This window comes from Gobio gobio (genome assembly GCF_949357685.1).
Source record: "Gobio gobio genome assembly, chromosome: 17".
NCBI lineage: Eukaryota > Metazoa > Chordata > Actinopteri > Cypriniformes > Gobionidae > Gobio > Gobio gobio.
This window is the reverse complement of record NC_137110.1, coordinates 33,398,841-33,413,753: the sequence shown is the minus strand read 5'-3', so window position 1 is coordinate 33,413,753 and position 14,913 is coordinate 33,398,841. Positions and strand designations below refer to the sequence as shown.

The 14,913-nt window shown below is 37.9% G+C and overlaps 1 protein-coding gene across 1 annotated transcript in view; it reads right to left on the bottom strand.

The window, feature by feature from the left end:
* The window catches only part of gga1 (golgi-associated, gamma adaptin ear containing, ARF binding protein 1), a 34,556-nt gene that overhangs the window by 15,151 nt on the left and 4,492 nt on the right, over positions 1-14,913 (bottom strand). The window contains exons 3-11 of the mRNA XM_079840988.1: positions 13,789-13,864; positions 12,724-12,822; positions 7,186-7,309; positions 6,857-6,957; positions 3,181-3,261; positions 2,491-2,628; positions 2,240-2,321; positions 2,018-2,128; positions 404-541 (exon numbers count right to left, since the gene is read on the bottom strand). Of these exons, the coding sequence (XP_079697114.1) occupies positions 404-541; positions 2,018-2,128; positions 2,240-2,321; positions 2,491-2,628; positions 3,181-3,261; positions 6,857-6,957; positions 7,186-7,309; positions 12,724-12,822; positions 13,789-13,864 (950 nt within the window). The remainder of the gene's footprint in view (positions 1-403; positions 542-2,017; positions 2,129-2,239; positions 2,322-2,490; positions 2,629-3,180; positions 3,262-6,856; positions 6,958-7,185; positions 7,310-12,723; positions 12,823-13,788; positions 13,865-14,913) is intronic.

Below are 14,913 nucleotides of genomic sequence, written 5' to 3'. Positions count from 1 at the left end.
AGGTTCGTTCGTTCTGCGTTCAGTAAATATCAGTCATTCGTCTCAGCAATCTCACGGTCAATGTTGGTTCCTGTAAAAAAATTCCTGGTACAAATTGTTCCGGGTAATTTCGGTGGAAACACGGCTTTAGTGGACAAACATTAGGAGTAGTGAGTAGTGAACTGCAATCCGTGAAAAAACACAAAAGTTTTTTTTTGTTTAAAAAAAAAAAAAAGAAAACCACTGAATCCAGGAGTCAGGGCAGGTCATTTTGACCTTTTTATGCATTAATTTAGGTTTTCTTGGGTCATGCATTTTAGGGTTACATCCACCCACTTATTCATGCAATCCTTCATGTGCCTCAATTCACAATCCATATAATATCAAGAGAATACATGGCAAAGTGTGATCACAGATTTCTTACCCAGGGACATGAGCTCATCATCCAGAAGGCTGATGCCCAGCTCCTGCGAAGATGGTGTCTGAGAGGGCAATTCAGAGAAAGACTGAGCTGAAAGGGAAGTGTCCAGTCCTGTCAGGTCCAACAAAGCGGTACTGCTTCCTATGAACACCAAGAGTATCCAATCACACTTTAGAAATAATGTAGGAAATAACCATTAGTGGGCACTCTATTACACAATTTCTAAAAACCATACAACAAGGCTCATAGCAAACTGAGACACTCCATTAAAGTGTAACTTTGTCGATTTTCAACCCGCTTTGAATTGTTAAAATGACGGTATTATATGTATATTAAAACGCGTCATCTGGCGGACTTTGGACAGATAAATTACATTTGTACTTCCGCACACGGACAGTCGGATCGGCAGAGGATTATTAACAGAACAGTTATTATAAGGGTAGGTTGAAAATTGTACTTTGTCTACTCTAAACAGCATTATGGTAAAAATGGAACACTATGGCAACAGCTTTTTTTATCTGTACAAGACAGCATTTTGCTTCGGGGGGTTGGGCAGAACTGACAGAATGACAGTTCCTTTCAGTTATTTCCCTTCCGTTTGGCATAAAACACTGTGTTGGTAGTCATCCAGTTTGAAATGTTGACTACAAATATGGAGATTTTTCAGATTTTTCGTTGCACCGTTCTCTTCATATTTATGATTCTCTGCAACTTTTAGCCACTGCCTACAACATGCTGGATCCATCAATGGAAACCAAGTAACTCACTCCTGCTAAACGTTTACTTTTTGAATTCTTGCACCTGTGAACAATACACCATTATAACTAATAGTTTAATAAGAAGTATTTCCTACTAAAGCAAGGTGGTATTTTACGGTGCCCGAGAGGCGACATGTTTGGTTCAGTTAGTTCAGTTCAGTTATAGGCCACGACATATAAACTCGTGGCAACGTGATATGTCGTGGCCATGAGATATTAATTCGTGGGAACGTCATATTAACTTGTGGGAACGTGATACTAAGTCATTTTGTCGTAGCCATACGATGTAAAGTCGTGGCCTCGAGATTATATGTCGAGGGAACGATATATTTTTCTTGTGGCCATGACTTCATATTTTGAGGGAATGACATCTATTTCTCATGGCCACAAGTTAAATGCGTAAATAACCTGCGTGACCATAGCAACCTGGGATTACCAGAGATTAATAGACCTATACTAATATTTATTTATACGTATTACTTATATGTCGTGGCCACAACAAAACTAAGTGAACCGAACATGACCCTCCCGGTCACCGTAGTATTTGAATCTGGTCAAGGGTATCTATAGCAGACTGGTGGGAGTGGTCTTGGATGGCAACATGCAAGTGTATTATGGGTGTTGAAGTCTTCCTACCTATTTGGCAAATAGGAATACAAAAGCCTTTTTTTATTTTTTTTTCTGTAGTTAGGTAGCACAGATTTTTTTGTTTTAATTAGCTTTCTACTGCATAGGCAGCCAAGTTTTATTGAACACCCATTTTGCAAGCGGTGATGTACCCATTTAACAATCCCTTATGATTTTTTTCTATGAGGCTCTCTAGACATCGCTGAGCTAATGGCTGGCGTCATTGCTGTACCTGGGAGTGTGGCTGTATTGCTGGTGTCTCCATTCACCTCTTCCCCCTTTACTAGCTGTCTGTACAGATTGATCACCTGTGTTAAGCTGTCATTCGCCTGTAAGATCTCAGCTGCAGACAAAACACATAAACAAAGACAGTGTCAGAAAATGACCCTATTCATCAACTCATGGGCTCTCTTTGTGATATTATTGATTTTGCCCTTCGACCTGTATGCCTCACCGAGAGCTTCATCGTTGTCCTCTGTATCACTGGCCAATCTGAACAGAGTGGGTCTCATTTTCTCACAGCGCTGGTACAGATCCTACAATGACACAACATAGACCATTCAGAATTATTTAACAAATAGATAAATACTCAATAAAAAATTTATTTGCTGCTCTGATTGTGTTGAGTGACACAGTATTCTGAGTCCATCACTGCCATTTCAGGAGTGTGACAGGCTTTTTTGCTGATGTGTGTGTGTTACAGACCTTGATGAGCTCCTCATTGCTATGTGAGCTACTCTCTTTGCTGTAATCTCCCAGTAGTTGTGTGAGAAGCCCAACACTCTCCTTTACTTCCTGAATAGCATTCACCCTTTTCGACACCTTCTCCATACGCTTCTGATCCTGAAAACACACTGTATGCATTACACACAGCAGATCCTCAGAGCTCACACAAAAGCTTACAAAAAAGGTACTTTGCAATAAAAAGGCAGCAATTACAGACTCACTCTTTCACCATTTGCAAAAACACAATTATCAAAAATATTCTTCAGTTTTAAGCGAATGCTAGGGTATGCGTAAAGAGTGCATGACGCAGATTTCATCATCAGACTAGAATGTCAGATTTGTCTAAACGTGCATACTCTGTTTCAAACACAATGCTATTTAAATGTGAGGGTTTTTTGTGCTAAAATTAGAATGTTTAACTTGCATTTCCTGCTTCTGTTCTTCTGACAGTTCAACTGAAAGGTGAATTCTGCATTGTAGCATCCATTGTACTCGCCTGAATTAGTTTTTTGTTCAGACTGACAGATTTTTGTTTTGTTTTTGGTGTGAACAGGCCATATGTTGCCGTTTTGTTTCATTTTTGCACATCGCTGTCCTGGGAAATAGACACTAAGAACCCCCCAAAAGTTAATGAAATATCTAAGACATACAAAATACACATCTACTCACCTCCTGAACCATTTCTTTGATTAGTTTGTTTGCTGCCCGCAGGTCTTCAGGGTGAGAGCTATTCAGAAGACGGGACAACATCTATTGAATGAGGAAGAAAGTACGGGACAGAGAAAAGGAAACATTAAGAGAAAATGCACCTGGACTGGACTTATCTTAAAATACTTCACTGGCTCAGAGTTCACATATGTCACATACAGTGTGGCAAAAAAGTATTTAGTCTGCCACCAATTGTGCAAGTTCTCCCACTTAAAAAGATGAGAGAGGCCTGTAATTTACATCATAGGTACACTTCAACTATGAGAGACAGAATGAGAAAAAAAATCCAGAAAATCCCATTGTCTGATTTTTAAAGAATTTATTTGCAAATTATGGTATTTGGTCACCTACAAAAAAGCAAGATTTCTGTCTCTCACAGACCTGTAACTTCTTCTTTAAGAGGCTCCTCTGTCCTCCACTCGTTACCTGTATTAATGGCACCTGTTTGAACTCGTTATCAGTATAAAAGACACCTGTCCATAATCTCAAACAGTCAGACTCCAAACTCCACTATGGCCAAGACCAAAGAGCTGTCAAAGGACACCAGAAACAAAATTTGTAGACCTGCACCAGGCTGGGAAGACTGAATCTGCAATAGGTAAGCAGCTTGGTGTGAAGAAATCAAATGTGGGAGCAATTATTAGAAAATGGAAGACATACAAGACCACTGATAATCTCCCTCGATCTGGGGCTCCATGCAAGATCTCACCCTGTGGGGTCAAAATGATCACAAGAATGGTGAGTGAAAATCCCAGAACCACACGGGGGGACCTAGTGGATGACCTGCAGAGAGCTGGGACCGAAGTAACAAAGGCTACCATCAGTAACACACTACGCCGCCAGGGACACAAATTCTGCTGTGACAGACGTGTCCCCCTGCTTAAAGGAACACTCCACCGTTTTTAGAAATAGGGCTTATTCAACTTCTTTGCTACATTTAGATATGTGGGCAAATGCATTTTTTTCTCAGTGCATGCATTGTTTTAGTTTGGCAGGGTCGCCGCTAGCTTAGCTTAGCATAATGAATGGAATTCTATGCTGCCAGCTAGCATGTCCCGAGTAAAAGGGATAAAAAAAACAACAACAACACCTAATTACTTCTTGTGGCCTGCGTATTCACAACGAATACAAATAGCGATGCAGATTAAGACTAGGTGATTTCCTAGGCAGATATTGATTTGGGACTATATTATGGGGAAGCACAGGCGAAGCACTGCTACTTGGGCGCAGAGATATCACGCAACACAGTCTATGGAAATCCTATGGAAACTTTCGTCAACAGACTGGCGTGCAACGCGACAAAAAACGGGAAAAAAAGTATAACATACCGGCGTGACCTGCACCGAGTGTCTTATCTTTTGGATTGTTTATTTTGAGAAGTTACAGCAAACATGGTAATTGCCTGCGTAGTAAAAGGTTGTGAGAACAAGCAATGGACATACACTAATGTAATGTTTCACAGAATTCCATGAATGTGGAACTGAGAAATAAATGGCTAGCTGCTCTGGATATCTGTACTTCAACGCCTCTCCACAAAATTAAACAGTATCGTGTTTGCGAAGAGCATTTTGCACTGGAGGACTACTTTGAAAAAATGCAATATGGGCCAAGAAAAACGGTACTATGTTTGAAAGATACGGCCGTCCCATCCATTTTCAAAGCACAGGCAGAACAAAGTGCACATGTAAGTTGTCTTTTATTACTCTTCCTTTTGTTATTGTTTGTCTTTATTCGGTTGTAAGATAGATGCTGAGAAGCTGTATATAGACTGCGGTTCAAATAAAGTTAGCCTCCTCTAGTATAACCTCTTGTTGAATTCAACCTGTTTAGCGTGAACAACCGAAACTAAAATAAAAAACTATGTTATTGTTACCTGTGAAATGAAATGAATGAGGGCTAAGTTAGCTATATTTCTCTCACCAAGTTAGCCTGTTTCTTTTGACTCAGGAGTTTTAATATAACTACTAGAGAGAAGGCTACAGGCAGTTTGACCAAAGGAAGTAGCAGAACAGTCTTCAATGTTTATGTAAATTTTATATATTGACATATATGACATTGCATTCATGTGCTGTTCGGCTGTTGAGCAATCGCAACCTCCTCCTCCTGTCTTTCTATTTCCAAAGCACGCAGACGTAGCTCCTCTTCTGAAAACTCTGGTTCATAGAGGTATGGTTCTGGATCTTGACTGTCTAAGAAGTAACCCTCTTCGTCCCACACAAAATCAGCCATGTTCATCACCATTCATGTACTGTATGAAAAATAGCCAGCTACTATTCACGACGGTATGTTGACGGATGTTGTGGGATTTCATGTTTTGCCTGATATCTCTGCGCCCAAGTAGCAGTGCTTCGCCTGTGCTTCCCCATAATATAGTCCCAAGTTAATATCTGCCTAGGAAATCGCCTAGTCTTAATCTGCATCGCTATTTGTACTCGTTGTGAATACGCAGGCTACAAGAAATAATTAGGTTTTTTTTTAATCACTTTTACTTGGGACATGCTAGCTGGCAACATAGGATTCCATTCATTATGCTAAGCTAAGCTAGACTAAGCAAACTAAAACAATGCATGCACTGAGGCAAAAATGCATTTGCCCACATATCTAAATGTAGGAAAGAAGTTGAATAAGCCCCATTTCTAAAAACAGTGGAGTGTTCCTTTAAGCCAGTACATGTCTGGGTCCGTCTGAAGTTTGCTAGAGAGCATTTGGATGATCAAGAAGAGGATTGGGAGAATGTCATATGGTCAGATGAAACCAAAATATAACTTTTTGGTAAAAACTCAACTTGTCGTGTTTGGAGTAGAAAAAATGCTGAGTTGCATCCAAAGAACACCATACCTACTGTGAAGCATGGGGGTGGAAACATCATGCTTTGGGGCTGTTTTTCTGCAAAGGGATCAGGACGACTGATCCGTGTAAAGGAAAGAATGAATGGGGCCACGTATCGTGAGATTTTGAGTAAAAACCTCCTTCCATCAGCAAGGGTATTGAAGATGAAACGTGGCTGGGTCTTTCAGCATGACAATGATCCCAAACACACCGCCCGGGCAACGAAGGAGTGGCTTCATAAGAAGCATTTCAAGGTCCTGGAGTGGCCTAGCCAGTCTCCAGATCTCAACCCCATAGAAAATCTTTGGAGGGAGTTGAAAATCTGTGTTGCCCAGCGACAGCCCCAAAACATCACTGCTCTAGAGGAGATCTGCATGGAGGAATGGCCCAAACTACCAGCAACAGTGTGTAAAAACCTTGTGGAGACTTACAGAAAACGTTTGACCTCTGTCATTGACAACAAAGGGTATATAACAAAGTATTGGGATGAACTTGTGTTATTGACCAAATACTTATTTTCCACCATAATTTGCAAATAAATTCTTTGAAAATCAGACAATGTGATTTTCTGGATTTTTTTTCTCATTCTGTCTCTCATAGTTGAAGTGTACCTATTTACAGACAATTACAGGCCTCTCTCATCTTTTTAAGTGGGACAATTGGTGGCTAACTAAATACTTTTTGCCCCACTGTATGTCAGGTTGAATTCCTGAATCCTTAGGTTTCAATCACGGAACACATAGTAAAGTCATATTAGGAAAAGGAACATGCATCATCAAATTAAGCCGCATTACTGCATCTGAACTACCTTTGATTTCTCCTCATCCTCAAAGATGGCGTTCTTGGGTCTGGGCGGTGGAGGAGGACAGGGCTTGTCATCAGGAAGATCTGGATCCTGTTTAATAATACCTGGAAAGAGATGCATATCAGTTACATAAACAATGTAGCCTATGTATAACAATCATTCCACAACATACAATCACAACATCAACACAGCGAGTCCCAAAGAGAACTTGTTTTACACATATGTAACTTTTACACAACTTTTAAAAGCACTTGTGACAATACATATATCAGCTGAGAGACATAGCTAAATAGGTCAGTTATGAGTAATCAGGACCATGCACATCAGGTTACCTTGTTTCTTAAGCATCTGATAAGCATCAGAAATCTTTGTCTCTTCTGGTAAACTCACAGTCCAGCTGTACATCATTTCTAAAACTTTTTTCTTCACTGGTTCTGGGGCTCGAGAACCAAGATACTGTAACAGAAGTAGAGTTATTGGTAAATGCATTAGGTGCTAGTGTTCATATGTGCGATCTAACAACTAAGCATAACTTATTAGTTATGATAATTAGCACCACATTTAAAGGGGACATATTATGCAAAATTTACTTTTATAAGGTGTTTAAACACAGATGTGTATCCACAGTGTGTAAACAACCAGCCTATAATGGTAAAAATCCACCCAATACTTTTTTATAATCCCCATCAATTTCATTTAATATTTTCCCCTACTCCAATGTAAGAGTAGGGAAACCCTGCCCATGATCTGCCCTTTAAGCATATACATACCCCTGAGTCAGAAGCACAGAGACCACCATTTATGTTTACTTGCTGTATCAGCTAGCTAGAGTATTACAATGTCTGCGCCAAAAACATTACAAATGTTCTGTTTTTGGATGTACCAACGAACATACGAGTCTCCATAGACGCATCCGAGCCACTGACGCCGTGGTTGAATTTAATTTTTGAAGGAAATGTGCCAAAGAATGTCGGTAAAATATATATATTTGCGCAAATCATTTTACGCATGACTGCTTTACCAACGAGGGTCAGTACAACGCTGGATTTTGTGAAAAAGATGTTTCTGAAGGATGGGTCAATACCAACGCTTCGTGCTCTAACTTCATATACAGAACAAGTGAGGATGGCACTTCATATTTTGTGAATGTTTGCAAATGTCCTTTCTGAATGAGCTTTCTAGAATGCTGTACGGCTAATATGGCTAGTTACCATGGTCTCTGACTGTATTCACAGAGACTAGAGCTATGTCGTTAGTTTTAACCAGAAAACACTCACCGTTTATTATGCATTGTATATAATCAGGTGATTTTACGTTCCCACACGAGCACCTATACAACAATTTATAGATTACACGGTACATGCTAGTCGATGAGTCGAATCAACTTAACTCCACATCAACTAGCGTTACATAAATGTATCCACTAACCATTAGAAACGTCCAGGTGCAGTCTAAAACTGGTAACCTCTTCCTGAGTCTCTCCATCTGTGTCCGACTCCAGTTCAAACATGTAAGGCTGCACTCCACAACTGGTTATTTCTGACATTTTGGCTTAGTGAGAATCGCCTGTTTTGTTGTTGACGGAGTATCTGAAGCTCATGTAAAGGATCCGCCCTCTTCTGGAAGGGGGCGGGGAGTGGCAGCTCATTTGCATTTAAAGGGACACACACAAAAATGGCACGTTTTGCTCACACCCAAATAGGGAAAAAATTTGACAGGCTATAATAAATGATCTGGGGGGTATTTGGAGCGGAAACTTCATAGACACATTCTGGGGACACCAGAAATGTGAAAAGGGGCATAATATGTCCCCTTTAAGAAATATTCTGCATTCAATACAAGTTAAAGGAATAGTTCAGACACATCAACCTCTTTTCTTAGCCTAATGGCACCCCTTTCTCTGTCTTGCTCTAGTGCTCTCTCTTTGGATTTCATGTTTTTCCAGTTCTTCGAGTTCCTCATGCAAAATATTCAGGTTTGAACAAATAAGGATGTGCAATAAATGCATACATGTGTCATTGCTGAAAGTAGTGTTGTATGCACATTAGGGAGGAAAAAAACAACTCTGACAAACTACCATGGGTTTGTACCACAAATCCAGTTTAGGTGGCTAGCTTAAAATTAGTGTACACCACCTGAGGGTTTTACGTACCAGAAATGTGGGTCAGCTTTTTAATATGAATGTTTTTTCTATTTAGTTTTAAACATATGTTATGTGAAACAGCTTATTGAGTACTAAAAAAACAGCATACAATTTTATGATTCTTCTTGTTTGGTTAAAATGATTACTTGATAACATTTTGCAAATCCTGCAAGGCGTATGTAAACATTTTTAAATTGAATAAGCCAAATGTTATCATTGTGGACCTATATAAATACACATGCTCATTGATATATCAGATGTTTTTATATATTTTATTTAGCTATTCTCCTCCTCCATTTTATAATGATTTCTTGTGCTGTGCATGTGTGTTTGAATTCTTTTTTTACTGTCCATAATGGTCACCATCAGCTGTGAAGTTAATCATGCTGACTCTTGCGAAAAGAATCTCTATTTCTAGGGATGCACGATATATCGGCAACATATCGTTATCGGCCGATAAATGATTATTTTTGATGTTATCGTTATCGGTCCAATAAGAAAATTTGACCGATATAGTCAAGCCGATAGATAATGTATTATTTCCTTCAGCTGAGACAGACGCGCTGTCCACCATGATGGGTTTGAATTGCTCTAAATATGTTTGGAATCACTTCGAAAAGGAAAATACAGTTATGTGCAACATGTGCAGCGCAAGTCTTCTATAATCTACATAAAATGATAATGAGAATAGAATAGGCTGTAAAAGAGCGTTGTGTTTCAGCGCGTTTGTTGAGGGAAGAGCGCGCCCACGGAGTTACACCTTCATGACGAGCACAGTCAAGTTTGCTTGTGCATTCACAGCCTTTTGTGCCATTGTAAGTTGTAATATTATATTTATTATTATTCTGTGTATGTAATATCATATAGGATGCGTTTGGTTGAGTTAATAAACGATGCAGTAAAGCACTTCATTGTACCGGTCTTTAGCTTCAGCGCGCGCCCACGGAGTTACACCTTCATGACGAGCACAGTCAAGTTTGCTTGTGCATTCACAGCCTTTTGTGCCATTGTAAGTTGTAATATTATATTTATTATTTTGTGTATATAATCCCATATAGGATGCGTTTGGTTGAGTTAATTAACGATGCGAAAGCACTTCATTGTCTTGGCGCGCGCATTTCAAACAGAAATGCACAGCATTAATAACTAATGGGACTGTCCTATACATAACACTGCAATGAGAATATTTCTGTTATAAAACGTAGTGAATTCTCGGGGTTTAGTTGTTTTTCAGCGCGCTGTTGTGGGAAGCGTCAACAACGCATTCTGACCAGCACAGTCAAGTTCGCTTGTGCATTCGCGTCATTTTAAGCATATGTAAGTCGTAATATTACGTTTTTGTAGTATAAACATCTGATTAAAGTCATATAGGATGTGTTTCGTTAAGTCAATAACCCGCAGTGCTTCACTGTACCGGTGATCATCTTAAGTTTCAGCACGCTCTCAAACAGGGGAAGAGCATCCACAGGAGTTATAACCATTCACCTATGCGTGATTTTGTGCTAATATAAGTTGTAATATTATATTTATTTTGTATAAATATCTTATTGTTCTCATATATGATGCGTTTAGTTGTTAATTAAACTTCTAAGCGCTTCAGTTTATGGTTGTTCGTTCATTCTCTCCAGCTTCAGCGCGCTCTCACACAGCAACATTATTCCTAATAGACTAGACTAATATTACAGATGTTTACTATTACTGTAATATTAAACATATTTTTTTTTTCAAAAACACAGAAGCATTATTTTTTATAATTAGCACTTTTATTGTTCTCGTATCATTTCCATCAACAATATGGTTTGATTAAAACCATTTCTTTATCGTCTGTGCGGAGGTTATTTCATGCACTTGCATTCTGATTCTTTATTATGCAGCCTCAGTAATGCTGTTCAATTACTTGTTTGCATTATTTAGGTATATTATTTTTATTTTTTAGACAATATAATTTTTGGTAACATTTTACAAATAAGGTCTCATTTTATTAATGCATTAACTATCATGAACAAACAGAGAGCAATAACCTTTGTTTCTTTTAGTAATAAAATGTTTGTGTTTTGTAACAGTCCATTCACAGTTCATACCTAATGTTAAAAGACACAACTTTGGGTCTGAATATGTTGAGATTAACATGAACTAAAATTAATAAATCCTGTTGAAGTATTGTTCATTCATTGTTGGTTAACTAATACTAACAAAAATTAAACCTTATTGTAAAGTGTTAAAAAAAAAATTTGGCCATAGGAGTGTAAAATTAATTTGAAAAGGTAAGGAATCTCACACAGGTTCAAATAGGCTACTGTAGTGTATAGGTTTGATTCATGTTGAAGTGTTTGGGACATGGCTTTTAATGGTGAGCCTTTTGTTTTTGTAATCAGGCTCTCAGAGTTTATTAAAATTTGTATTTAGATTTATCGGCCAATATATCGGTTATCGGCTTTCAAATATTAAGAATTATCGGTTATCGGTATCGGCCAAAATGTTCATATCGGTGCATCCCTATCTATTTCGAAGGCTGCGTCCTCCGGAGATCCACACAAGTCATAAAGGAAGTCTTATTTCAAAACAGTAACCATTACAAAATTGACCATAATCCCTAGTGATGTATAAATTGTTGTAATTTCTTAAAGGGTTAGTTTACCCAAAAGTTCTGTCATGAATTACTCACCCTCAAGTCATTCCAAACCCATAAGACCTTTGTTCATCTTCTGAACACAAATTGAGATATTTTTGATGAAATCCGAGAGCTCTCTGACCCCTCCATAGACAGCTACTTCACTTTCAAGACCCAGAAAGGTAGGAAAGACATTATTAAAATAGTCCATTGACTTCAGTGGTTTAACCTTAATTTTATGAAGCGACAAGAAAAAAATGTTGTGCGAAAAAACAAACAAAAATAACAACTTTATTCAACAATTTCGTTCTAGCCTGTGCCAGTCTCCTATGCATTTTACATTGTAAACAGTGCAGTGCTTTCGAGTTCTACGAAAGCCGATGCTTACGTAAGCACCACGACGCATGCGTGTGATGATGACGTGGGAGATACACTCTGTATTTACAACGTAAACTGCGTAGGAGACTGGCACAGGCTAGAACTAAATTGTTGAATAAAGTCATTGTTTTTGTTTGTTTTTGCATTATTTTTGTTTGTTTATTCTCGTTGCTTCATAAAATTAAAGTTGAACCACTGGAGTCACATGGACAATTTTAACGAGGTCTTTACTACCTTTCTGGGCCTTTAAAGTGTTAATTACTTTACTGTCTATGGAGGGGTCAGAGAGCTCTAGGATTTCATCAAAAAAGTTGGTTTTATAACCATTTTTGTCACACTAAACTCATGTTAACATGCCTATTTTGAGTCATGTGGCTATATCTTTGAAACATTGAGTATTTCAACGTATAACACAAGTGCCTCACTGTAACCTTGATTTTTGCTTCCTTTTTGGCTCCAAAATGAAAAATGTATAGGCCAAATAACTTTAGCTGTCAAATTACAGAACTGCTCAATACAGATCTTAATTGCAGTGGTTAAGCATTGACAGCATTTTCATTAAAATTCTTTGAATAATCCAAAATTTATGGACCCAATGTATCAAAAAAGGAAAGTCTTTAAAATAGAGCAAATATCAATTTGTTCAATGTTATGATATTATTTGATTATGCTAGCATCCTTTGTGTGAATTCAAGCAAAGCAACACTGCTCATTTATACAAACAAAAACAAAACATACCTTAGGGGAAACCACTTTGATGAGCTCATTCAGGAAACGGAACTTCCCCACCTCATTATGGAACCTTTTCCCACAGTTCTTCACACAGGTTTCTAGAACCTTATGACACAAACACACAGTGACAAACAGTTGGGTTTGTACCACAAATCCAGTTTAGGTGGCTAGCTTAAGATTAGTTTACACCACCTCTGGGTTTTACGTACCACAAATGTGGGTCAGCTTTTTAATTTTTTTTTAAAATTTAGTTTTAAACATATGTTATGTGAAACAGCTTATTGAGGGCAGTACTAAAAAACAACATGCGAATCCTGGGTATTCAATGTTTCACATTGTACATTCCTAAACACTGGGTTTTCGTTCTTATGCATATTTGCGGGGTCAGTGTCATTGATTGGATAAACGCAGCATGCGACCTGTTTACATTAAAGCTCTATCATTGTGCATTCTCGTATGCTCCTTTACCCGGGGTTTAAAGCAGTGTTTAGAATGACAATAACACAGGGTTAAGCGCAGTGTGAAAAGCCCTAATGTGTACAAAATAAGTTTGTCTTTTACCTTGACAACCATGCCAGCTTCTGGCAAGAAACTATATGTTATGGTAAAACTATATCAGGTTTTTACTATCTATTTTTGAAAAAAACTCAAACTATATTTGGTTTACCTTAATTTGGAACCAAATAATATATTTGGAACCAAACTTCTTCCAAAGTATTAATTGATTAAAAAGGTTTCTCATGGGGTTGAAACATCACAATCCAATAAAACAAGCTTTTGGAATAAAGGATTCTGACAAAAAGAACATGATGGTGGATATTCTCCCTAATATTTAAAAAATGTGTCTAGTGGTTAGAATAATAAATTCACAACATTTCTGGAGAATTCAGAGGAAAGATACATTTTTTGTTCTAGTCATCAAAAAATGGGCAATACCAGACAATTTAATTGGCTTATATCGTTGAAATACTTTGATAAATCAAAATAATTCAGCAGCAAATAAGCAAAAAATCAAGTACAAATACAATAGGGTTTCCGCATATTCGGTCACACCCTGAATGCCAATCTTACCATGAGTGCCTGCATGGCCTCCCACTCCTGAGGGGATTGGATCTTGTGAGCAAGAAGCCTGGTGGCCAACTGTGGACTACACACACAATGCACATAAAAAGAAAAATCTGCAAATCAGGAACCTTGAACATTTACATGTTGAATGATTAAAAACAAATGCAAGAGATATATGATACTAATAGATTTTATTTGAATGATCCTAATTAAGTTTGAACATATGTGGTTTTCATCAGCAGCTTTAAGAGACTGAGGTGTACCACATACGACTGTTTTTGATTTAATCTCACTCTCGTCATGTAAAGCTCGCCGAAATAAGGGCAGGTGTAACTTTACCTGTGTGTTTCTACCTTTGGGACTGTTAAATGACAGCCACAATGACAAAAATAATCACATTCAATTTAAAACTCAAATGGTCCTACTTCTACTTTTTCATTTTATTACTTGTTTAAATATAAGTTAACCCTACAAGTATCATATCTATTATCATGTATAATAATCAGTGCTTTGCGTCACCAAAAAAAATATCCGGTTACTCGATTATTTGTCAAAATAATTGACTGATTACTCGATTACCAAAATAATCATAAGTGACAGCCCTAGAAAAAAAAATTCAAAAGCACCTGCATTGTTTCGCATTTTGTGACTTTCAGTCGATTAAAATACTTTTTTTCCAGTCATATATATTGTCATTAAAGAATTCTTAAAAATAGTGTCTCGTTCTCGTGAGAACCTCTAACGCAATTCCTCCAACAACAAAATTATGGCCAGAGAAAATGCTGAGTGGCTAGTAATATCAAGCGCTGTACACACCCATATCGAAAACACAAATTTTGAAGCTGTTATTTGTATTTGAACAAACAAACAAAAAATACACTCATGTTTCTAAAAAGTAACTATATTAGAATGTTTGGGGTGTGAGTGTGTACAGTTTACGTTGTAGAAGAAACATTCAAGTATTGCCGTTTACCACAGGCCTTATTTTACTCATACACTGAAAAACCCCATAGGAAAATATTGAGGGAAGCAGTAGCGAATTAGTCTTCCAAGTTTTGGCATCATCCCTGCAGCACTCAATTGAGCCACTGCTTTAAAGGGATAGTTCACCCAAAAATGAAAATTACCCCA